Below are 26,954 nucleotides of genomic sequence, written 5' to 3'. Positions count from 1 at the left end.
TGATGTGCAGCCTCGTTCTCTCTGGTACGGCAGGACGTCTGGTGCAGTTGTTAATTGATTGCCGACCAGAGGAGTTGGATCGTTCCTCTGCTAGAGATAGTAGATGCCCTTTCAAATGAGTACTTTAGTTACAGTATGTTTCAGGACTGACATGGAGGCGTCCATGCTGTTATTGTCACGTATCAGTGACTAGTCGACCCGATGCTTAAAGCGTCATGGCAAAGCAGTGCAAGCCCTATTCTGAATGTGGCAATATTCAAGTTGAAAACGTATTCCATCTGGATATTCCAAAATAGCTACTTGCCAGATCTCTTCCAGCTCCGTTTGTTGCACTCAACAGCTTAGACATATACCCACTGATTTAGCCCTGGCAGTTAATTCTAATTGACCCATAGAGATTCACAGGAAGATGACACACACTCACCTGTAGGAGGAGATCCACGTCCATCACTCCATTTAAGAGAATCAGTCATACCAGACAGCCAGGAGTCCTCACTCTTCATTCCTGAAGCTGACCAGCTAAACGAAACCGGTCACTTCATCTGGAATCCGTTCAGTGTTGCTAAGTAATTCATGCATGTGTTCCTGCAGACTCATTTCAGACTTCAACCCGTGTTTGACTTTGTCCTGTAAATTTGCACAGGCAGCTATTATTCTGGTAATGTGGCGTCTTGTTATTATGTAAAATATCAAACGCTACCAGTCAATACACGGGAAAAAAACAATAGTTTGCATTGATCTGCTCAATATTTATTCATTACCGTGTGGGAATGGCGACATTACAGGGGCTGCTGGGGCTGACTGCAGAGCCTTTGAAGGCTAATGTGGAACCCCTTCACCTTTATTTTGAAAGTGTAACTGGAGGGAAACAACAAACTCAGTAAAGGCAGTGAAGGGACTGTGTGGAGCTGAATTTCCATTCAGTAATAGACTTGCAGCAGACTATTCATGTATACGGTTTCACTATTAACCACTTTAAATTGTTAGGCCCAACTCTAATAGAAAACTGAAGTCTTAATGACTCCATAGGCTGCGCACTGTTACTTTGAACAAACTAAAAAGAAAACACATGCCTTTCTTAAAGATGCTCTGGGGCCCCAGCGGTCTGAGATCCGAGACACTTAACTTTTCTTTTTTTTTTCCTTTTACTCTGTCTTTCTGTACATCCTGAAGCACTGATCATTTTTTAATAACTTGTTTCACTGGAGAGTACCCTACAGTGTCCACATACTGAGCTGATCAGAGCCCCGTCTGATGCTTAGCAAGAGCAAAATGCTTTATTGTATTAGCCCTGGAGGAGTGAAACATGTGATCATTTCCTTTCCACAACCCTGACTTATGGCTAATTGCACTTTTGCATTGCATTTTAAAGTTGACTTTAACGAGCTAGCAGCAACTCAAAAAAATAGAAAAAAAAAGACAGAAAAAACACACAGAAACACACAGCGGGGGTGTTTGTACGGGATATTATGAGATGCAGTCTACTTTTACACTCTCAAGAGAAAATATCTCACGTCATAACAAGATATTTTTCTTGTTAGATTTTCTTCATTATAATAAGAAAACTCCCCCCCTCTTCTAACAAAGTTTCCTCATTGAGACAACGAAAAAGCACTTCGACGCTTTGGTGTGATGATTCATTTCTTTGCAGTCCGTGGCCACCGAGACATGTCAAACCGTCTTCATAAATGTAAGACACCTTTAATGAAAGCATTAAGGTTTTCTGTGGAGCAACACCACAAATATGTGAGCGATGGAGGCGACACCAGGGAAAGGGGAGGCTGCTGGCAAGGAGTTCTTTCAGACGGCTCGTGCAAAAACTTGTGATCGGACCTAATGATTAGATATTAAATATTCAAAACAGGCACGTAAAGGTTAAAGGTTCAGTTTTGTGTACACCTGTAGACTCATTCGGTCCGTGAACGCAACACTTTTACTAATAAGACTCCAAGGTTAGCCTGAGATCAGGTTTAGGTTGGAGTTTATCTCCAGGAAATGAATGCCCGTCAATGCAAGATGATGCAAACTCAAAAAACAAACAAAAAAAAACGTGATATATCTTGCGTCCTGCTCCAGAGGAGTCTTGAATCTTTTTATATTATCACACCCGTCGTTCAGCTTTATTAAATGACACGAAGAGGTTCTGTGTGTTTGGGAACAAGCTGCAGACTGGTGACATTAAAAAGAAAATTACCTCCGGCGTCTGGTCAATGTGTCACTCCCCGCTCCGCCCACACCACCACCCCCCGTGGCCCCCCCGCGCCTCCAAGATGCGCCTTGCCCGCACTGGTGTGCTATGGTGTGCATTTCCAAGGATGCATGAAGGCAGAGGACATTGCGCGCCCCTGGAAGCGAGCTGCTGAAGTCGCAGCCACTCCACTCCATGTTTTGCCCTGCCCTTGTGCGCTCTGCTCGCTGTGCAGCGTGCGTCTCCGTTTCATTTCGCCTTTCTCACACTGACATCGGCGCAGAGCAGCTGTGTGTGCGGGAGAAGTTGTTGGCACGCTGAGCAACCAGGTAGCTTCTTCGCGAGGATTTTAAAAAATTTTTTTTTCTTTGGAGCTGTCGCACTCGCCGGGCTCTTTTTTTTTCTTTTCTTTTCGGAGGGAAGATGAGGTGGACGCACCAGTATCTGAAGTGAGGAGGCAATATTTTGTCAATGAACATCTGAGATCGCGCTCAGCTGGGGGGGAATCTTTTCAATCAGCCCTTTGGATTTCTTTTATTCTGGCGGAGCTCGCTTTTCTCTTGACAAACCCCATCAAGGATTTTTCACTGATGTATGCGATGTGGAGACTGCAAGTCGCCTTATGTACTCTGTCGGTGCTGTCCCTGTCATCTGGTGGTGAAAGCAAAGCGCGGAGCTGTAGCGAGGTTAGGCAAGCTTATAACGCTAAAGGATTCAGCCTCGTCAATGCACCTCATCAGGAAATATCAGGTAGGCGAAAGTGACAAATCATCGGCTGCGTTTCGGGGCCAATTCGCCACGTGTAATGTCTCGTTTTCTCCTCAGATTAAACAAATTCATACTGAACTGTGTGAGCTTACTCAAACCTCAGGGCATCTGTTTGGTCCTTATACATACACACTTCAATCGTTCGGGTTCAGTCTAAAATTCAAACTGAGCGGAGAAGATTTTTAAAAATCAGAAGCCTTTTTTTTTTTTTTTGCAATATGTCCCGCTCCATGACACGGAGTTTGCCAAAGATTTTGTCTGGATTAAATCTAAACGCATCCGGTCTTTTATTTTTTATTTTTTTATTTCCTACAGCCTGGCTGTGTTTGTTAAACCCAGTGCATGGTGGCAGAAAGGGACCTTTTATATGTGTGTGTGTGTGTTGTATATATATATTTAAAGGTCAGTGATTCCTTCCATGTCTACGTTCCCTGCGATGAATCACTGCAAGCTGCCTTCCATTCATCATCTCCCCATCAAGTTCACGCCAAACACTGAGTCTAATGTCCAGGAAAACCTCTGAAGTGATCCACCTGCGCAGCTACATCACTCATGTTCATGTTTTTTAACTAAGGATCACAGCATGTGGTGTAATCACCCATAAGTGGTTGTTTAAAATGTTGCATTTCAGAAGCAAAACTGACACCACGAGAATCCCCAATTGCACCTTTTGCTCCTTTGATCAATAAAGAGAGGTGCTCCTCTGCTCAAAAAAAGGGGGAAATTTGGCATCAGGTGAGATCTACGGTCATGCTGTACTCATGTGTGAGACCTTATCTATTTATTTATCTGCAGCATTTGAGTTCGTTTGACAAAGCAGCTTCTTAAACGCGACTGACTTTCAAACAGCGGCACAAGAATGTTTCCAAAGTGGCTGCATACCTGTTGCTCATATTCAACAGAAGATCATGGAGCTTGTTGTGTTGGATTTGGCTAAATAGTGAAGAGTGTTTACCAGTAGGGGGCTCTGTGCACTCAACATGAAGTACTCCTTTTTGCTGTGGATTTTTTTTTTTTTTTTTTTTTTTTTTAATTTTATTTCCCCTTAGATATTCCTCAAGGCTGGAGCTTAGGTTTTAATTCATGCTCTTTGGTACAGCCGAGATATGGGATTTTATTATCTCTTGTGTGGTGGTAATCACATTTATGGCCAAAGCAAGAAAAGAGATTAGGCAGTAAACATAGTCTGCTTCATGAGAGGAAAGAGGAGAAGCAGAGAGGCCTGAAGTTAATCCCTCTATTGCCTCTTACAGACAAAACAGAGATACTCTGTTGGTAATTGGCAGTGTCGGGCAGTAATGATCTTACAGCCGCCTTCTTTGGTTTAAACTTGGTTTGGCGTGATGGGAATCTGATGGATTTTTTAGCGGTTGGACGTGCGTGTAACTCTACGCCAGCGTTGTGTTGATCTGAATCTGTAAAATGACTGTGTTCAGAAGACAAAAGTAAAGCGATCGGTCCAGGAGTTGCAGTGAAATCTGAAAAAGTTTAATAAGAAGTTTTTATTGTCATCGTCCGGTTAAAAGAACAAACGATGAAATGCAGTTCAGCAGGATCAGAAGCAATAAAAATAAAAGCTGCTGCAGCATAAAGATCAACAATTACAGAGGAATCACACAATGAAAAACTACAACGCATACACGTAAAATGTATGAATGAGATGAATGCGATTAATAACAGTGGTGAATTAAAGGGACGTTGATATAAAGCAGTAAACTGATATGGCTTTGTAAAACAGTAATGTAGAAAAACAACTGTGTCACACAATGAGGAGAAATAATACATAACAATAGTGCAAATTCGTCAGTAGTATCAGTGCAGGTAGGGCAGGGAACAGGTATGGGGGCTATTGCACTAATGTGTGTGAGGGAGGCAACAGCTCGAGGGTAGAAGCTTCTGTTGATTTGCTTTCTGCAGCGACTTACACTGAATTTATAAAAAGTACAAAAAAAAGTGAGCACTTCAGATAAGATTTGATAGAGGTTTGATAATCCCAAAGGAAAGTCTTGTGCCGGAGGACTCTTACAGAGCAAATAACAGTACACAATGCAGAAACGATGAAAAAATAAGAATTATAAGCAAAATACATCAGATTTAGTTCCTGGTGGACTAGTCGACATTGTACGTCGTTTTAGCTGCAGCAGTGAAGAGCAGCGTATCAGTATAGCACTACCTATTAACAAATTACAGTGGTATTGCAGATTGCTATTGAACATGATGTTGAAAAAACATTGCATATGGTTGTCACGCCCTTAGATGCGTCCAGGGGGAATTTAGGAACGAACATAGGACGGTCACTGAAGTCTGGATGTGAGGGAAACTTAACAGGATTTATTTTAACACAAAGGTAACTGAAAAACGGCTCGAAGCTCACGCAGCGGGGGACAACTGGACCAGGTGGTCGTGCCAAATAAATGAAGTTGGATGAAGTTGAAAGCAACAAAAAAAAAGGTGTAACGATCTTATCTAAAACATGGTATAATCAGAAGTATTATAATCGGTGGCTCCAAAGTTAAGAATATATTTTGAGATATATATTGAGTCCATGATTTTTTTTAAAAAAAAATTTTTTGACTTAAGAGTAAAATGAGACATTAAACTGAATAAATTTCCATAAAAATTAAAGAAAGATATATTGGAGTGTTCCAAAACTAGGCAGGTAAGCAGCAGCAGAGAGTAGATCCCGAGGCTGGATCCCTTTTCGTCCAGGCCCTGGGTCATAATTGGCCAATCTTGGGCTGCACCGACCTATCAGCAGACACCACCAGACTTCCCAGATGAAATCCAGTTGTGGAATTAACACATACAAAAAACAAACTGGGGAGGGGGAGGGAAAGAAAATCACACCTTGTCCCCGTCTGGAATAAAAAATTGCATAATTTTTAGAGTCAGTTATCCTAGATCCAGCTCTTCACATAACTGAAGGGGTGGGAGTTACACACTTTAACAGCTATTGGTAGGAGAGACCTCCTGTTGAGTTCTGAGGTGGTCCTCAGTAGTCTACAGCTGAATGTGCTCCGGTGCGACTCCAGTCTGACTCCGTGCAGGGGTTATTTAAAAGACGCACCGTTCTAAATTCTGAGAAGGTTTCTCAGTCGTCCTCCTCCCCGACAGAGACTCCAGCTCCACCCCCAGAATGGAGCGAGCTTTCCCCGATAAGAGTCCGTTGGCATCGACTGTCCTCACCCTGCTGCCCCAGCACATTACAGAGCAGAAGAAATAACGTCTGCAGCTTGTTTCTGACAGCTGTGTCTCCTGAGAAAGTAAAAGTGTCTGTGACCTTTTCTTATACACCGTGTCGACTTATATAATGTACCCAATAAAACAGCGGTGCTATTCTTCTTCATTGCCTTCATATCACTGTATCTGGTAGAAAAACCCCTTCTTGCCCCCCATTTTTTTTTTCTTTTTTGTCAGTTTGTGATCGAAACCAGCTGTGAACAAAGGCTCCAAGTATCTGAAGTGGTTCAATATTTTTTGGGCACATCACGAATTCTGTCATTGCCCAACACATCTAAAGGTGAAACAGGATGATGGTTCATTTCACAATCTTTTGATTATCTCGTATGTGTTGGGATTATTCATTCAGTCACATTCGATTATGTCGACGTGTTCGGCGTGAGGGTTCTGAACTCGTGTGCAGCTGGATTTATTTAGTTTGACATCTCTTTAAAGGAGTGGAAATCATTCAGTTTCCCAGTGTTCGACCACAGAGTTTTTGTTGGCCCTCCACATCCCAGTTGGACCTGCTTCAGTTTATCACAAGGAGAATTCAGATTGTGTCCGACAGTGTTTTATAAATGAGTTTGAAATATTTGGTCTGGACAGGCCAGAGTCCTCGGTATTGGTTTATCTCACGTTTCTCATGTGTTTGGAATTTTCATGATGTTAAAGTCAAACACAGAGGTCTGTTGGTTTGAAGTTTAAATATATTTTTTTTGCAGCATGATCAGATCCTTATTACAGTTCATGTACAGCCCGTACACTATGTGTAATTGCATATTGTTGTCTCCAAATAACCTTTGCGTGAATACAACAGAGGTTAGATATGGGCCTCGGGAGACGTGGTAGCAGAAAGCACTCAATTATGCCTAATTAGCTGCGCTAATACGAACGTGCGGTGTGCTCCGCGAGCGGCGTTTCCGCTCATCCCTTCATCGCTTGCCGTGTCATGCGACGGCTACGCCGCCAGTTTCAAAACACACAGGTGTGACGCTTCTGCAAAGATGGCTACCTCCGGTTGTAAGCTTTCATTTGCATAAGCTAATTATTTTGACAGCCCGCTGCCGCTGATGAGCCGGGCTGCGTTATTTAAGAGGCGACAAACACATTTGTTTGCATCAGTTTTCAAATTTAACGGGGTGATTACTGTTGAATCTGCGCTTTAATCCCATTAAGTCTGAAAGGGGTAATAAAATTTGAACACATTTTTGAGTTTGTTGATCAAAATTCAAGGTGGGAGTTTTCTTATCTGTTTAAAGTCTAGTTCTTCATGGTCATAAAACACACCCAGAGCGCGTTGAAGCCGAGCCGATAAGAGCAGAAAGCCTCCGTTCGAGCAGGCTGTTGCTCAGTGTTTAAATACCCAAATATGTTTTTGTTTTTTTTCTCAATGATGGAGTGGACTGGACTAATAAAAACCCTTCACAATGCCAAATGTTATATGAAGTAGAAACAAATTTGTGAACAGTATCCCGCTGCTTTCGAGACAGTCAGATTTACGTGTGTGTGTGTGTGTGTGTGGCATCACCGTGAAGTGGTGTAGTACACTCTCAGCAGTATAACACTTCTGTCTTGCTCACTGTTGCGCTTGGCAAGCTGTCATTAGACGTGCTTTTATTCTGGGATTGAAATATCAGTTTGGCACTGATGCAGACATTAGGTAAATTGGCAGAGCTGGCTGACTTGGATAGAGGTCAACCGTAATATCCTCCTCATTGATTGAGGACTGATACTTTCTCGTTTTGCTTAAGGACTCTTAAGCGATGCAGGCGGTGCACGGTATAGATACATGCTTTAGTTTTTCCTGCAGTAAGGGGTCTCTTGGAAGAGGGCCATGATTATTTGCACGGAGAAGATTCCTGGTAGGGCTGGGCGCTATGACCAAAGGTGTATTTTTCAATACTGTATTTTTCAAAATTCTGACAGCATCACGTCTTTTATTTTTTCATGCATTATCGGGCGTTCACAACACTTTCTACTGGTTGAGAGAGGAATTAATGGACTAATGTGGCCTATTTTAACGTCATGATGAGTAAATATTGTAGAAAAATTCCACACTAGTAGGGAAACGGGTTTGCATGGCCCCGTGTTAGCACGTCAGATTTTGTTAAAACCAAAAAACAGCCAAACAGCCGACATGGCATCTTTTTTGGCACTAGATCTTCCGTGTCTTCACGGTCCTGTTGCTTCATTTTCTGACCTTTCCATCTCCACCACGCCTCACAGTGACACAGTGGCACCATGGTAAGCGCTACGGTCTGAAACAGTGTCTCTGAACGCAATGCCGGTATAAAAAAACAGAAAACATACCGGTATTCAGTGTGAACCGTTGTACCACCCAGTCCTACTTCCAGGGATGAAGTGGTGTTGTTGAAATACACTGGTGCACGTGGGGTGACTCTGAAGAATGTTGGACAGCTTCATTAAACACACCGGCCTGAGCTTCCTCCACTCTCGTGTCCAAGCTGTAGATGAACCCTCGCCCCCGGCAGCACGGTTCGCCTTGCGAGGATCGCCCCTGCGCTCACGTGTCAAGGCGTTGTGGGTTACAGTGTCACGCACACAATGCGCCTTGATTGTCAGCCCTTTGTTCATAAACACAGCTGCTCCTGAATGCTTCAGTCAGGCCCTGCCACGGAGCTCTTTCTCTGCGGCTTTGCTGTTAATATCAACATCTACTTACACGGAGCGGTTGGGATTCTCATGGGTGGACTCGGCTCTTTTCTACGACTTTCAAACAAAACCGCTCTACGTGCAGCAGTTCCCATTAGCAGTGCTCTGCAAGACTCTTGTATATTTCCTTTTTCAAGAATAACAATTACCTCTGGGGTTCTTCAGCGGCAACTTTAAAAATAGAATTTGATTTCTCTTAACAGAGCAGTTATTAGCTGATTGCTCATGTGGATTCCTGATGCCGAAAGTGCCTGTGTTTATCGCTGCGGCGCGCGCGCGGCTGTTTGCAGGTTGCAGATGCGCAGAAGTTCCCTAGTTCCCTGAAACACAGCCCAGGTATCAGAGATCTTTGCTGTTTGTACTCGAACGAATGTCAGGATTCCTGTGAACCTTCAGTGCAGCACAGTTGTAACTCTTAACGTTTGAACTAAAGAGAGCAGACAGTGTCTCAGGCAGAATCTTATCCTCAATGCCTGCTGTAATGTTAGCTGAGTAAAAGTGGCATCTGAGGCAGCCCCACGTGAAATAAGCCATGCAAATTTAAAGGTACTGGTGCATATTGCATTCCTGTTCACTAAGTCAGCAACGAGGATGCTACAAATGAGATGCTTAAATGCTTAGAGCACAGCTGTTTTTTTCAATATTTGCGTGACAATTAAGAGAACATATGTATGTTAAAATGTAAAACTTATGCATGTATGTTAATCATGATGAAAAAAACATCTGTATTAGGCTTATGAGAAATGAACATTTGAAATTTGCTAACCTTGTTTTAGTTGCATCCTCCTTTATTCTGTGTATATGTTGCATCTTGTTGACTGCCAATGTTTTTAGACTTTTCTGTTGTTGTTCCAACTAATTTTTCAGATTATTCACCTGAACACATAGTTAGGCTCCCGTTATGTAGGAGAAATGATTAGGGGAGATGATGCACTCCATTCCAAAATAAAGTTCCCTAAGAGCAGCTGATTCCCGTGAGGAATTTTAAACGTCTGAATATGTGACACTTTGCCATTAATCACTGCATTTATGCTTGTCTGTTATCCGGAGTCTGTTTGTGGCACTGATCCATTATTAATTGACTTTACCTGTCGGACACGTACAATTAAATGTGGGGATAAGTTCAGATTCCTAATAATTGAATCAGACCTTTAGTGAAAGTGTGGGAGTCCCACTGTAAAAGCCTTTGCCTAGCAAATCTAAAATTCTGTTGGGCATTTTATTTTTTTCAAAGCCCATTAAGATGCTCTTGGCTCTGCCAAATTGGAAATAAGTCTCTTGCCAGCCTGTATACATCTTCAGAGAGAACAGTTAATGAGATGTGAGGGAGATTAGACTGTGTGTGTGCGTGGCTGTGTGTGTGTGTGCGCTCCTAGCAGTGTAGCGCCGCGTTGTGGGTCTTTCTTTCTCTTTGCGTCTCTATTGTGGTGGAAAATTACAAAAAAGTGTTTTTTTATTGGGTGAGAAAGATTATGTGCATGGGATTTTCAAATGATTTCGAATGTGAAGCCTACTGTGTCACCGGCTGATAAAAGGGAATGTCTGACAGTTGTCCTGACCCGAAGAATCCGTCAACCCTCCGCGGGCACTCATCCCTGAAATGCACATAGACTGCAGGCTTCCTGGAACCTTCCTCAGCGCCATGTATGGTGTTTTCTGAGTGGTGTGAAAAGCCTCTGGCTACCGTAGGAGACTGCTATAGCACTTTTCTTTTTTCTTCTTCCAGTTTTCAATCAGCTGTTGGCCTAAATCAGTAATGGAGGTGGTGGGGGGGGGATTAAGAAACTCTACCCTCTCAAGCCTTGAGAGAAACTACAAAATAAGAAGTTATAGGATGGATGTGATTCTGTGTTTAGGGATTAGAAGAGAGCGCAAAGAGAAAATAACCAACGAAATAAACTTCCCCGGTAATAGGGTGCACATGGGCATGGAGGGAATCCTTGATTAACCATGTGTTGACATCAAAACTTGAATGGCGGTGGTATGTGAGGTGGGATGAGCTCGGGGATGCAAGGAGGGAGTCGAGTAGAACATAATCCATCTGAACTGAAAGGATTACTCATATGACTATATATATATATATATATATATGAACATTCAATGCGTCTCTTGCTTCACTGAAAGAAACTCACAGGTGATGGATGGAAAACTCATACGTTGCGCTGGGGAAACTGTTTCCCCTGTGGATTTATCTCAGTGGGTAAGGGTGCTGCAGGAATGCTGTTCAGAAAATTGGGCATCTCATCGCCACATAATTGTCGACACGGGAAAATAGAGGGTGTTTATTCATGATTATAGAGCTGCTTTAATGTCTAAGTAGGGGAGACCCTTTGGTTTTGACCTAAAGCCACATCAGATCCATTGTTAACCGCACACACACTCGCTAATCACTCTTATTTTCTCCCTCTAGCCGTGCCAGCGTTTGTGGCTTCCCTGGCGTTGTTTATTACGTATGTCACAGGACCAATGCATTCTGTTGTGTTTATTGTTATGGTCTTTCTTTTTTGCCCACGGAGCCTTTAGCCTCTGGAGGGTAGTCTCTGAATAGAAGTCCCAAGCCTGACGCCAGGGATGGGGCTCAGAGAGATGAGAGCCACTCAGTGCTCTGGGGAAACCCGCGCGGGTGTATCATATCAAGGTGTCAAGGACGCAAATACATTTCACACCGGGGACTTTTTATTTTTGTTTTTCAGACACAGATAAGTACGCATGGCTGAGATGATTTGCTAAATAAGTCGGCCCTCGGGGACTCGGGAGTAAACAAGCATTAAGCACAAATAAACACGGCGTGCCAACATTTGTCATGGAAACATCAGATCCTGTCAACAAATGCAAACAACAGCAGCGTTACTGGCACAACACACTCAACAGTGGTTGTGAAGCGTAGACGGTTGCTGCCCCCTGAAAGGCCTCGTGGTGGTTCCACCGCGGTGGAGCAGCGGGGGGGATTTGATGTATCAAAATCAATAGTGCAGAAGAACCAACATCCAAGCTTTTTATTTATTTGTTTATTTATTTATTTCGTTAGTACAAACAAAGCCACAGCAGAACATCAGTGTTTTTATGTTTGTGAACATCATTCTAAATATAGTTACTGTTTTGCCACAAATGTACTTGCAGGAGGCAAAAATTTGAATATTTAAGACAAGATCATGTTTAGGTCAACAACAAAAATAAGAAATAAATAAAACATTGATTGAAAAATTAGGTGAAAGTCAATGTCAGTTCTTGTGTACAGAGCTGATGTTGGTGCCCTAGGTGAGATCATAGTTTAGGCGCCACCCTGTTTACACCAACAAACAAGCTAACACGCACCAAAATAACATAAAATATTATCTAGTAGTGATCGTGCATTACTAAAATAAAAGAGGTTGCATCACAGTTCCATTGTAAAAACAGTAATTACGTTAGGTACAGAAGCATTATTAGGCTATTTTTACTAAACTAAACTGGCCTCTATTTAGCAAAAGGTTAGAAAAGGACGGGTTCAAGCCTATAACCAGCTGCGCTAATCCAGCCATTAGTACTTGAACTTCGCCAGCATCTATGTGTCTCTCTGCCAAACAAACAACACGGCATATTTTTTTTTAGCACAAATCTTCTCCCTTTGCCGCTTCATTTTTCAGACCTTTCCATCTTCACCACACCCTGCAGTGATGCAGTCTGGTGCCGGTCCGGCCTGAAATGGTGTCTCCGTATGCTGATTTAAAAATTCATATCATAATGGGAAAAAAAATATTCGTTATGAAGCTTAACCAAACATGATGGAAGAAGGATGTCATTAGGAATAATGTGGACTTTGTCGGTGCTTGTGGGCTGTCTTTGGCAAGGTTTGTTTGAAGTAAGGAGGGTTTTTGTGATCAGGGTGAGCTGCTTGAGTAAAGTTGTCACTCCTCCTCTTATTTCCAGGAAATTACTTACAGTGTGTCCACATGCATTTGTTCGCCTTCACTTCACATTTGCAAACATGTCAAAAAAACAAACAAAAAAAAAAACATTCCCCCCTTATGTGTCGTGGTAGAATATTGCACAGTTTAGTTAAGTAGTATTTAAATTCAATCATTTCATTTGTGCAGCACTGCGGCAGGCCGAGCGAGAGACTGTCTAAACTGCATGATGACATCTCTCAAGTGAATAGATGATTATGGCTCACCAAGCAACAAGAGGACATAAAATCACAGCGCCAACCTTGCAAACACTCCTGGTGATTTGTTGTAAATCGTGTTCTTAAATAGCAGCGGCGGTTGTTAGCCGGGACAAGACATGCACAGAGAGCATGCTGTTCCAGTTATAAATTAGGAAATTTATACAGATTACACGAGTTCATGACCCAGTTTAGTGTGATCCCGTTTGTGGCTTTGAGGTGGAGAAACTAATTGGAGATCATTATTATTTTTATGTTAATGCAAAAAAAAAAAAAAAAAAAGAAGTTGAGGGCTGATCTTAACCCGGGGTCAGATTTGTGGGCTTTAATTATAACATTAAATAATAGGCTTTGCAGTGAAATGTCTTTGGGGATATAATGACACTCCATTGTGTGTCAGAGGTCTTCCTTATGTTTTTTTTCAACTGCGTTGCTTCATTTCCTTTTTTGGACCAGTTTATACAGTGTATTTCTTTTGTAGTAAACAATGTGAGCCAAAATGATTATGGAGGTTAACAGATTCTATTGTAAAATTTGTAAAGTGTTTTTAATCTTTGACAACATAGTTTAGATTTTAAAAAACTGTTAAAATGCTCCTTTTACTTGTGCAAACTTTTATGAAACTGGCTCATAATAGGTCTACAGAACTAGATGTTGTGTGCATGCATAATGGTGCTGCATATTGTATTTTTTCTTTCTAATAAAATTGTCTTGTAATGAGGCATGTTGGACGTGCAACTTTCAAAGCGCTAAAGGATGACATTGGAATTCATCTGGAACTAAAGAAGTACAGCGGGGGTGAACCAACATATCATTCGAATCTCCTATCCTTGGAGCTGATGAGAATGTGGAGCAGTCTTGCAGGAAAAGATATCTGGGCTCACCTCGCTGACTAGAACGGGGCCACATTGTGCATCTCCGGGGAGCCTCGCTGTCATGACAAATGTGACAAACCCTCATAACCTTAATGTCAGGAGAGGACCAGTTTGAAGACATCGTCGTTCGGGGAATGCTGATGAGGCTTGAGAAATAATATCTCCAGCCTTCAGAGTTTCAGTTTTATTAATTCAAGGCCTGTTGGAAAGGAGCTGAGATCATTTTGGAAAGGCTTATTGAGATTGATGTGTCGAAGGCACTCGGTACAGTGTTTACATCCCCCCTTGGATACCTTCATGTGTCAAAAGAAACATGTGCCATTGTGAGGCTTCTTGGCACAACCTTGTTCTTTGGCTGCTGCTGCTGCTGCAGGGGGCTAGAATCTGAAAAGGAGCCAACCACATCTCTTGCTCCCAGAACCCTGCTGCTTCCTGTCCCCTGTGTAAGCAGCCGGTAAATGAGTGGGCTGGTCATCTCACACCCTGGGGCTCTACCTCGGGCTTCCAGACCACCAGCTGTTGTGTTTAGGACTGAGTCATGCACCAGTTAGCTTGATGAATCCAGTGCACGAGTGCAAGGCTGTAACCTTACCGTATGTCTCGTCCTCCTTCCTCTGTATCCTAATGGTGTGCTGAAGGTGTGATGAACTGTACTGGAAATGCAGTTAAATGCAACATCGTATAGGCAAGGGCAAGCGGTACGTTTGAATGGTTCTTTGTGCGATGGTTGTGATGGGCCAACGTTAAGCTACTGATTGATAGTTGAGATATACACGCCATCAGCAGTTCTGATCACAGCCTGTGATCAAGTGGAAACGTCCAGGGCTGGACTTGGTGTGTGCACCAAAAGCTGCAGTTCCTTGAATGGCCACTTGAGGCTGACGTGGAAAGTGAGTCATTCCCCAAAAACCTCAAAAGACGTTTTGCTCTGTAAAGCTAATTTTAAAATTTATAACGGCTGTACAGGGATGCATTTTTGTACTGAGGCTCAAAGTTATGCATGATTAAGAAGCATGCTGGCTTAGAAGAGGTCACCAAAAGTTCTTCCATCTTTATATACATCGATCAGCCACAACATTAAACCCATCTCACTGACAGGAGAAGTAAATAACACTGACCATTCACTGTTCTTCTGGGAAACCTTTGGACCCGGCATTAGTGTGTTAGGATTAGGGTTAGTGTTACTTAGACCTGTACCACCCACCTAGACCAGACCAGTGACCCCCCACTCCATAGCAATGGGACTCCTTGATGGCAGCAGGATGCAGCCGGAAACAGAAACACATAAAAGTGGTTTAGTAACAACTCAAAAAAACATGAATAGTAGGACAAGGTGTTGACCTGCCTTCCAAATTCACTAGATCCCAAACTGATCAAGTATCTGTGGGATGTTGGACAGAGGCTTCTCCCCAAGCTGAAGGTGTCCTGTGGTGTATGGACACCCTCAGAAGGCCAATGTCTGTTCTCTGATGAGTCACAGCTGTTAGGACGTAATCATAATGGTCATAATGTTATGGCTGATTGATGTACAGACCAGTGACGCAAGCGCTTCTTGACTCTTGGTTGTGTTGGTTTTGCTGTAGTAATTGTGTGGATTCTACCATTTTCATCCTGTATCTAAACCGAATTTGACCCAACTTGATACTTGATTCAACTGGACATCAAATTCTGGTCAAGATTATAAACGTCTGTATTTTTACAGTGAAACTTAAAGTAGAAGTGTAGAGAGTAGGTGACAGTGTCTATCAGAGTCAGAGAGTAAGTTTGGGGCTGTTTCCACGAAGCGGCATTAGGGCGCCAGTGTAAACCTAACATTGAACTTCCTCATGTGATTACAGCAGTGTTTCAGAGGTGGGGCACAGTTGGTGGCACGACTTGCTTTGTTGTTTTCAATAAGACCCCTTTCCTCATTTTACGATGCTTCCCTGCCACATTATCCACGGTGATTTACCACAGGGATTTACAGTGAGCAGAGCAACATCTCTGACCATGCAGCCGTACTTGTCCTTAAATAAATCTTATTTTATGATGCGATTTTTTTTTCTGCTCTTCTGCAGAACCAGTTGAGAACCGTGGATGTTTAGCCTCATTTAATTTATGAAGCGAATCAAATAAATCAGTTTGACCATTAATTGAATAATGACAGCGAAAGTAGGGACAGGGTAACCAAATTCAAATAATGCAGATTTTTTTATGGTTCAGTAAATGTATTTGATGCCAATTCCCCATTTTCCTCTTGTTTTAATGAATCTTTAATTGGGTAAAATCGTGTTCAGTTAATCATTGAATACTCTTACGATAAGTAATAGCCCTGCTATGTTTAAATAATCATGCATTGGAGTCTTGCAGACACTGCATGTAGTGTCAGTCAGCTGTGTGTGTTTCCCTGTTGATTTTGATGGCTTGGTTTGACTGTGATGTGCACAGCTCCTTATCTTTGTGAACTTCCCAATGTACAGTAAGGGTCAAAAGAGGATAAAAATAAGCTCCTAGAAGCCGGGGACTTGTGTATTTCCAAAACATTTTGCAAGGCTGTGCGCTACACTCCTCCTCCTTCTCATGGGTGTGATTTAGAAATTCGTATGCTATTATGTTCTTTATTTCCTCCCTGTAAATTGTGTTTGGAAAATTGGTCACAGACATTAGCCATGACGGAGGCATGAGACCATACAGTATATTCTAGGTCTACTTTAATAGATTGAATGCATGACTGAAGCTTGTGCCCTTAAGACGCACTCAAGTGCTTGACTTGTACTATGCCTTACCTTTGACATTTAATGCAGGAGCCTCCCAGTGCATGCTGGTTCCGCATACTAGGTATGTAGCCAGGGAACTGCAGAAATGCTCACTTAAGCTTTAATGCAAGAGGCACTTAAAATAAGTTGAGATGCAGAATTAATGTGAAAGAAATAGCGTATTTTGCAACCATATAAATTAGACTGCATTAGATTGATATATTTAAAAGTTACCTACAGTTACCGAAATATATATATTTTCACATATTTATCCACTGCTTGGAATAATTTCTGCTTCCCTCAAAGGGAAATTTTGGTAAATGCAGCTTATGGAGGATTTATTCACTAGTCGCGGCACATTTCATCTCTGTGAAGAAGCCACTGTCAGAATTAGAAGATGTTACCTTGGAAGGCGGTATTCAGCGAGTATTTTGAGGTTTTATTACCACTTTAAGGTGAATCTTTTAGCCAAAGCAGTTCCCATAACAGTTCTGTCCCTTAGAAATGACTTTATATTCTCGCAGTAGTGGGATTCCTATATCGCCCTCTGCGTAACCACAGGATAACTGGTGGAATTATGTAAGAGATGTTTAAAGCAGATCGACCGGATTATATGTTTTTTAATCCAAATACTGATGAGTTGTCGTTAAATATGACTCTGAACATATGGCTGAAACTTCACTGCAGTGCATTTGTGATTGTGCAGTGCAGTATGTAATCATAGAAAAGGCTTTGTTATTACAGTTTTAGATGCTCATTTCATTGCAGCTTACATTGCACTTGGGTAAAGTGGAGAAGCATCGTAATTTTGGTTTGCAAGGGACAAAAAGTCTGCAGCAACATGTACAGTAGCCTCAGACATGGATTGTTTGGTATTTAATGCTGTTTGGAGATAGTTCACTTCTAAATGCGATCGTTATGATGCCACTCCTACAAAATCCATCAATGTTTATGTCATTAAATGTTACAATCCCTTGTGTCGAGATCTCAGGCAAAACACATTTAGAAGCCCCATTTGTAAAATCCAGCAGAAGTATCCACGTTTACCCAATAACATGACAAAAATATACGCAAAAGTTGCATATAATAATCATTTTACTCACCAGAACAAACTAAGAAACAATTTAGAATTCTACTCTGAGCCTGTCAACCAAGAGTAGCGCTCATAGTCACTCTCGTTAAAGTTTCTCCGACTGGCTCATTCTAGCTAGTATTAGGCTTCCTATCCTCACAATATTTCCTGAAAAGTCCACCGTAGAAATGTCTCTCTGAGAAGATCTCCAACCAAATCAAAACCGTCTCCTCCTTCGCCATCGTGAGTTCATCAAATAGACAAGCTCGCAACAGGTGAACACGAACCGCTAGCTTGGCCTAACCTCCCAAGACCAGAGCTTATGTTTGGTATGCATTTTTAATTTCTCCTATGTATTTGGGACCTAAGACATATAAAAACTAAGCACTATCTTTGAACAGGAAGTAGTTTTTGAAAAGAACAATGTCCTCCCGTGTGGACACTGGGATTATTTCATTATTTTTATTAATACAATAAAGTCATGTGTAAAACTATTTATTTCAATACCTGAACATGGTTGTGCAAAGACAGAATTACAAACAATGAAATCCCAATGTCTTCAAACCCTACTTGCTAGTTAGCAACTTTGTAGCTCGTGAAAAAGCTAATAAGCACAAATAAATAAGTTTCAACTGTAAAACTTGATGAGGTTTTGAACCTTGTCCTCTTTTGTCCCAAATGAATAAATGCCTACTATTATGTTCGTGCATTATTTAGTGAATTGGTCCTTTTCTACCGATAGATTGTAGACAAAGTTGTCCACTTGTGAGGACGACAGGTATAAAAATGAAGCAGAATAAGCTGCAACAACCCTGTCCCCATATGAGGATTGCAGGATGCAAATGATTGGTAAAAGGAACGGGGTTATTACAATGTGTGTATAATTGCGAATGCCCCGGCGGATTTCTTTGACTCCGGCAACACATGACTGCTGAAATATGATTGGATAAAAGCTCTAACGCAGAGTTACACAGCCAGAAGCGCCGCAGCTGACAGACAGGCAAGCCATAAAATGAAAATAATAGGCTATTGGGAATAATTTACTAAGATTAATGGGAACATATTAAAATGTAAGTCAGTAATTTTGATAAAGTTTAGGCCATCAGAGAAGGCTTTTCTGGCCCTGATGGCCTACCACTGCATTCCACCGCCACTAATCATCTCCCTCCACCATTTCTGACTTTTCCAGAAATGATGGAGGGGGAAGATAAGTTAATATGAAGTAATTTAGCTGCATCAGGTCTTATTTTTTTTCTTATGTCCATTTGTACACGACCTCCTACGTTGTAACCAGGCTCATGAATGTCATTGAAGGCAGCAACGATCCAAACCCTGTGAAGTTTGACGTACAGACACGTAGCATTTCACTTGCTCTAAAGAAATCATCACAAACAGTCAAATTAATATATATATATATATACCTGCATAAATGTGATTTCAGTTTCCTGAATGTATTAATATCTGCAAACAAAAATGCTGCAAATGCCTGAAAATCAAACAAACTCAGATGCTTCACATCACAAAAGCAAAGTAGTTATATTGTCATGCACAGTGTTTTAAACCTTTACATGAACAACCCTGCAATCACACAGCCATGTTGCCATGCTTGCAAGCTGTTTCCCTCGTCTTCCCTGCATCGCATTTGACATGAAGACAAAAAAGACTCATTTTAATTATTACTTATGCAACTATCTTCCACCTCCGCTGAATTCATTATGGATTTCCATGAGCTTTCCTTCAGTTGTTGATGGTGTTTATTATTATTTATTTTGCAGTATTATGCTGTTTAGCTATGGATAACTTTTACAAAGAGGCTTTTGTAGCTCGAAAACTGTGTCTTCTGCTCATTGTGCGTGTCAATAGTGTGGTGTTTCTGTGAAACAGAATGGGCTTTTCTTTTCACACATGGTCTACAGTTCATGGCCATTTCCTCCGATTTGAGATACTGCTTTTTCCCCCCAGCTCAGTAATAGCTTCCAATTCATCCCAACTGGTTTTTCTGCACAGGAACCCGGCTTGTGCCGATCGGCATTGTGCGAAATGGAAATAGTTCCCGCTCTTATCGTTGTGGGTGAGGAGGGGGGATGCAGCAAACAATGTTTTGAGGGAAATCGGAAAAAAAAAAAAATAAGTGTGAAATATATAAATACATATAGTAAACCAGCCCATTTTGACATGAGACTGGGTCGAGTGCACACATTCCTTTGGGATTTAAATAAAAAAACTCTGAATTGTGTAGGCACATCCAGCTCTCTGATTAGAGACATGTTGAACATACTGTAGATGTAATTAACTCTTCTGTTTCCTTATTATCTGCCTGCCACGCTGTCAGCTTACATCAATGGTGGCACAAGATATGCGCCAACACAACAGTGTTCACCGCTTTATATACGTTCGGTGTGTGGTTATGGATGCCTACGCGGCTTTCATTTGTCAGGCACGCAAAGTGTTCGGGCTAAAAGGGGACCGCAGCTGACATCAGATTGACATGAGTGCTATGAAATTATGAGCTTGAAGAAAGACTCAGAGCACCTTACCTTTTGTGCTTCGCGCCGCTCCGTGAGCTGTATATTGATCTTTAGCTTACAATCACGCGATTTTTCCAACCGTTTTAAGTTATTCGAAAGTTGGGGAATCTTTTAGCAGAGGCAAAGTAAGGTAACATATGGTTGGAGCGAATTGTGGGAATTATCTGTGTCATCTTGTTTGGACATATTCAATTTGGGCCTCAAGCCCCAGTGGAAATGGTTGAAAGTGGGTGATTTGGGTGATGGAGAGGAGATCCAGATGGCAGAGCAGCAGTAAGATCAATCGAGCTTGATGCATTTTTCCCACTTCAACATGCAGGCAGATGTGATTTAACATCGTAATTGGGTTTACTTCCAGTTTGTGGATTTCTGTTGACAAGTAATAACACCCCAGGAAGGATGCGCAAACTTGCTTGTAAAAACGCTTAAATGCACATTATTTCGCGGGTTATTCCATCACAACAATAATAATCATTGATCATCTTCTCACTTTTTAAGGGGCCTGGAAAGCAAACTGGTTTCTCACACACGAAAATGTACTGAATTAGGTTGACTTCTTAAAGCAACCTGTATTTTTTAGAATCTTTTTATGGTAAGACAGATGTGATAGTCGGCGGGGTTGCTCGCTCTATTTTGAGTCAGAAAGTAGTGACAATCATCCTCTTTAATTAAAACAGATTACTAGTTTGGTCCAACCAGCAGTCTAAAGATTCATGCTGTAAGTGTATAATAAGGATATGACAAAGATGTCCTGAACTGAAACTGAAACAATGAGGAAAAAATATAAATAAATACTTTCCAACTTTATCTTATTAACAGTTACATCAGGGGAACATTAAACTGATGGAGAGATTACGTAGGGAACCCCTACTCATTATATGTGTTCTATATCATACTCGACCTAGTGCTGTTTATATATATATACATCATTACTACTATAATTTTGCATTCAATATTAAGCTATTCAAATAATACACAGACTAAAATATATATTTCAAACTTGTGCACCAGTACGGTGGCCGTGCAACTGCCGTAAACATATCTAACATACAAAATATAACTACTATTTATTTTATAAAAATATGTACTGAATAGGCTCCACCTCATCACCAAATATGTGGTCATGGCCAGTGCTCCTCGTTTTGTAAAAAAAAAAAAAAAAGCTCCTGTTTTGAGCGTGGCCTGCAAAAGGTGAGTTTATGCATAACGTCGTTTATCACAGAATGTGAAAAGCACCCAGAGATTCATCTAACAGTTGGTAGCCCAATTTCGCCGTGCATTTTAAATATGACTCAGACAGTTTAGAGGAAAAATGTGCCCCATTACATCCAGAACGCATTTGATTGCAGGAATCTTTCATAATGCTAATTTTCAAAGTTAATGTATCATCTGGTGTATTAAAACCACAACAGCGACTTATTTCGCTCAGAGATATTTTTTTTTTATCCTTTCATGGTGTTCATCTAATCCTCCGTCATTCAGCAACCCTTAATTCTATTCACGAGTGTGATTGAGCTCCCTTTGCCCTCTAATCTAGGTCATGTCAGCTGAATAAAGGGCTCTTTAAAAGTGCTGCAGCCCAAATAAAGAAAGGTACAGTCGTGGCCCAGATGCGAGAGGGGCCTAAGCTATACCTGAGTCAATAGATCTCAAAGATAGAGGTGTCAACCTTTCACAGGGAAGCTCAGGCAGCATTTTAGCTATTACTGCACAGCGTGCTGAACTCGGCTCGAGCCATTTAGTCTGGAGAGAGTCGAGCGAGAGAGGGAGAAAGGTTAGAAAGACAATGACCGCCACTGTCGGGGACTGTCATTTACAAAAAGTCTAGACTTTGCCAGAGTAGTTGTCTTCAACCCGATATTTATTGATTTAGTTTTGAAGCTCGCTGTTGCTTTTTAATGACTTGAATAACCTTTATTTTCTGCGGACGCACGGAAGGGGGAGGGGACGTCGCGGGCCCTTTCAGGAAAAATACCTACGATGAAATAAGATTTTCTGACCGTGCTTGGGCTGCTTCAGTGTTACGTAAGACTTTGTAGAAATACTGACTGTGATAATAAAGATGAAAGGATGCAATAGTAATATGCACTATAAATATATCCCTAATATGAAGGCATTGCCTTCAGAAAATAAGGAATGAGAGTACTAAAGGGTACTAAACTAATTCAAATTCATGAAAATGTTAATATGAAAACATTAAATAATTGAGTATATTTGTACAATTTCAAGGTACTTTTAAGTTTACACTTAGACAACTATATTTTATACTTACTGAATGATGTAAAATACAATTAATTCTTAAATCTGCGCCACCTGACACGAAATAAAATGACTGAAAACCACTTCCACCTCAGTCGGCTGCAGTAATTAAATGTCTCCCTTGGCTTTTGACTGCGCTGCATGATGTTTTTGCCCCATATGTGTGCACTGGTTGGCACTCCATGCCTAGACGTGTAAACCTCGCGTCGCAGAGAAAGGGATGGGGGGAAAAAAAGTGCTAAAAAGCAACAACATGAAACTGAGTTCAAAATAAATTGAATTGTGGCTATCGTAGGAGATCGGGCTCAAGTTAACCGAGTTGGTGGATGGAAATGTCAAGAGCATGGGGCCGTTTCTAAAGGCTTGTGCCCTCATTTGAAAGCAATGAGTCTCTCTGCACATTGGCGCTTCGTGGCAGCCGGGCCATAAGAACAGCGAAGAGGCAATATAGCAGCGGCAGTTCTGAATGAGGCTGGGGCGGGAATCTGGTGCGAGATCGATGATAATAAATGTGATTCATTCAGGACGGTGCTTCCCAGTTGCTGAGCACATCTCTGCCGTGGTGTGAAACCCCCACTAACAGGCAGCGGTGGAGGATCTCTTGGAAGCAGATAAAAACAAATCCTGATTTGAATCTAAATGTAGGTTACTTGCATAATACTTACTATACAGACACTCTTTTTAGAGAATTGTTTTCAGGGGAACTAACTTGGAATGAATCGCACCCACTCGGAGCACAGACATGCCTCCACACTCTGCAGGAGTTAATTTCATTTACTGCATCACTACATATTTATGTGAATCCTCTGCATGGGTGAATAGTGCATTTTTTCCTCTTGACTTCCATGATCTGTTGGCTTGTTTGCTGTGGAGCTCTGGCAAAGTACGTCCTCACTTTATAAATGTTGGCAATAGTGGTCATGAGATGCACCAGATGGCACAGTCCATATGCAGTTTGCCCTTTGGCCAGGTAGACTAATGAATCCTTCCGGGAGTTAATCTGGCATTAGACCTCCATGGGCACGAAAACCCACTTTTCCTACACAGCTGCCCTGAGATATTCTGCAGCTCTCTCGTGTCCCTCGAACATATGTTTATGGTTATGGGGATAGCATTGATAAAAGTCTCTTATCATTTTAAATCACCCAAGCAGAAGATACCTAAGTACCTTTTGAATCTTGATGTGAGCCCGTCCTTGATGTGCTATTGTGATGCCACTGGGCTGGAACTACTTTCACCTTGGGGATGTTGTATCATGGCGCTTTGTGAAATACAAGGAATTCTGCTCTGATGAATGTGCTGCAGCCCCCAGTGCCATCACGCTACGATGTTTGGGAGCGTACTGCAGACCAAGTCTATTCAATTAGCGGCCCGTGGGCCACACGCGGCCCAGAACCAAGCCCCGAGTGGCCCAGCCTGTGGTCCCGCCCGCCTGAGCTGAACTGAATCGAATTGCGGAGGTGCAGAGGGCGACTCGTCCCTCAAGATTTCAGAAATTCCTACAGTGTTTCAGACCTTGGATGCAACGGTCGAGGAGAGTCAAAAATGTGTCTTTTCGACTCCTAAATGTAGACAAGGAAACCTTGTGTCTAACCCTGTCTGGAGTGTATATATACTATATATATACTTTTAATATATTTTAACATCAAGTTCATATGTCAAACCTATGTGTTTTGCCATGAGTGCATTGGGGTCCTAAAAGATTACAGTGGACATTATATTCCATTACTGCTCAGTTATTGTGATTTTATACACTTTTTTTTGTGCATTTGTGAAATTACCAAATTTAAAATGGAGAATATGAGTGAAAATGCATTTTTTTCATTTTTTCATCACATTGATCTGTATTGGTTTGAAATTATATTTGATATTACCAGCTGTTTACCGAGCGACTAACATTTCTGGCCCGACTATAATTACACGCTACGTGATTTTTCCGAGCTGTTTTCTCTGTCAGGATAAATGTGACAATCAGAAAGATCAGAAAACATTCTTGACTTGTTTCTGTAAGAACCAAGTCAAGCAAGTTTCCTGATGGGTTTTTACCCACAGAGTTTCCTATTTAAACCTCAACCTTCCATCAGTGTCTTAGAACTGCAGAAGCTCTTCAGATGAGCGGCGAAACGTCTTCTCAGAACTCAACCACAGGTCCAGTTGCCTTTTTTTTTTAAACGCCTTTTGTTTCACCATGACCTGGATGACTGGGAGCATTCACAGATTCTTTCAGGAGAAATAGGAAAGAACAACACAAGCACGAATTTGAGACGTAGAAATAAAATAAAACTCAATATTTCCAATTTGTTATGGAAATATAAATTAAATAAAAATATTAAAGTGTGAAAGTGCACTTATAGGCATGAGATAAGAATATGCCTCATATAGGCACAAAAATCAGTATCAGATCAGATCTTGACTTAAAACAATCTACCGTATTGAAGTTAATGCCTCAGGACCCCCTTTACTTCAGCTTTGAAGGCTTATCCTCAGGTTTTTCCTTTGAAGGTTTATCATGAGTCGGCAAAGTGATCGAGACCAATCGGAGCTGAGCTCGGCTCGCTGTGACCATTGAGATCTCTCGCCTTGTAGCACAACACCACAGCATACACACACACACACACACACACACACACCGAGCTGCTCGCGGGCATTTAGCAAAATAGATTTTAAGCAAACACCAGAGCTCCATGTCCATGTGTACCGTCCACGGTCAACCTAACATTACTTTTCAATTTCTTCCTCTCTTTATTTGTTGCCTCTGCTCCTCACTATAATAAATATACAAAAACATTTCAGCAATATAGCCCAAGTACGGCAAACACGGCAGCACGCCGCTCAATCCTCCCCGAACAATACTCTGCTACAATACCACACTTAATAATGCACAAGATATTTCCTCAGGAGACCTTTTTTTTTTCTTCTCACACTGAAGTAAAACATTTTTAGAGAGAAGTCTGTGTTCTGAATTTTAAATTCTCCGTTATGAAACCACTATTTCCACTCGCACTTTCCTGTGATACTGTGTAAAACAAGGAATTTAAACAATCATGCTCCGTCCTCTCATCCGTCTGTACTACTTGAAACCTGAGAGAGTCTGAAATGCAGAGTGCAGAACCCGACGTCATCCAGTTTACTTTTGATGATGCTGACGTCAGATATCAGTGAGGTCGCGTGTATTATATGAACATATATATAAGTGCGGTTTCAATTTTCTTCTCAGCTAACCCTTTTTCAGGGAATTAATTTGTTTTGCACAAAGGAGGAAGCTTTGTGTGTGTCATTGCATGGTATAAGTTGAAAAATGTTGACCTCAGGTGCATTAATCAAATTTTTTATCAACCTTTGATATTATATGGCCGCTAATAAGTCATAGAAAAAAAGTTATGAAAGTTTTGGAGCTGGTTTTCACAAAACTAATCTTGCAAGTTGTACAAAATTGGATCTCTGACCAAGTTAATTATTAATAAATGTCGCCACATATGGCTTTGTCAGACTGTTCTGTTGTCGTACTAAAACCAAAAATGCAGCACAGATTTGTAGCCTCTGATATGTTTGGATTTTCCTACCCGTGTTGTGCGTCCTAGTGAGAATAGTAATGCAATGACAGCCCCGCAAGACCATGCGGCAAGATTTCTAATGGGAAGATGCATCAAATTTTTTATCTAAAATAGATAAAGAATTTTAGATAGTGATCGATTTGACGTGGTAAAGTCTTAGTGCCGAGTCTCTCTCAATCTCAGTGGGCGTTCATATTTTGGCAAAAACTTGTTTTCTGTGCACAACAGTGCGACTATCTTCTCAGCAGGTCTTTGTCATCTGGGGCATTGGTTGATCACTGGTGGTGCATCGTCAAGGGAACGACTGCACTAGTCCCACAGAGTTTTCCTTAAAGTAATGGAAGACTTGACTGTGGGACAATTTAATTCTTTAAAAAAAAAATGCTTTCAAACAATGCCAATGGTATGGTGGTAGCAGTAGTCGGTAGGATAGTGTGAAGAATATTGTTGTAAGGGATAGTTGCCTCGTTAGATCACCACTGAAACATCAGCGGGGGTTCTCCAGTTTAGTGTATCTGAGGCGCTTCTAAACTCGGATCTGTTGCATGTCACCGGGGAGCGCGCTTCAGTTGTTGCGCAGGGATCCCTAACAAACTGTGGGCTCCGCTGCCAATTTTAATGAAGTGCTGTTACACATAATAAGGATAAGAAACGCGGCATCCTTTTCGCTTGCCCATTAGACATGATTGCAGCATAAGCCTGCATATGAAACCTCAAACACTCTTGAGTACATGCTTCTTTAACATCAAGGGATATGGAGCCAAAGGGAACGGGGGGGCAAATGCAAGGCATCTGTGGAATAAAGCATATGATGTTAGTTCTTTAATCTCTGCGTGATCGTACCTCCAGGTCCAGCCACTTCTTTTGCAGTGACCTACATAAGTGTATTCCTGGGATGGTTAGTTAGCAGAGCAGAACATGTGGTTGGTTGAGCTC

General features: G+C 41.5%; 1 protein-coding gene across 2 annotated transcripts in view; it reads left to right on the top strand.

Moving 5' to 3' along the window:
* The first annotated feature begins 2,309 nt into the window (after nucleotides 1-2,309).
* gpc6a (glypican 6a) overlaps nucleotides 2,310-26,954 on the top strand; it is a 156,081-nt gene continuing 131,436 nt past the window's right edge. For both annotated transcript variants that reach the window (XM_047581250.1, XM_047581249.1), the window contains exon 1: nucleotides 2,310-2,938. In XM_047581250.1, the coding sequence (XP_047437206.1) occupies nucleotides 2,779-2,938 (160 nt within the window). In that variant the 5' untranslated portion in view covers nucleotides 2,310-2,778. The remainder of the gene's footprint in view (nucleotides 2,939-26,954) is intronic.

The sequence above is a fragment of the Mugil cephalus genome, chromosome 3, assembly GCF_022458985.1.
Source record: "Mugil cephalus isolate CIBA_MC_2020 chromosome 3, CIBA_Mcephalus_1.1, whole genome shotgun sequence".
Classification (NCBI taxonomy): Eukaryota; Metazoa; Chordata; class Actinopteri; order Mugiliformes; family Mugilidae; genus Mugil; species Mugil cephalus.
This window is presented reverse-complemented; position numbering and strand designations above follow the sequence as displayed.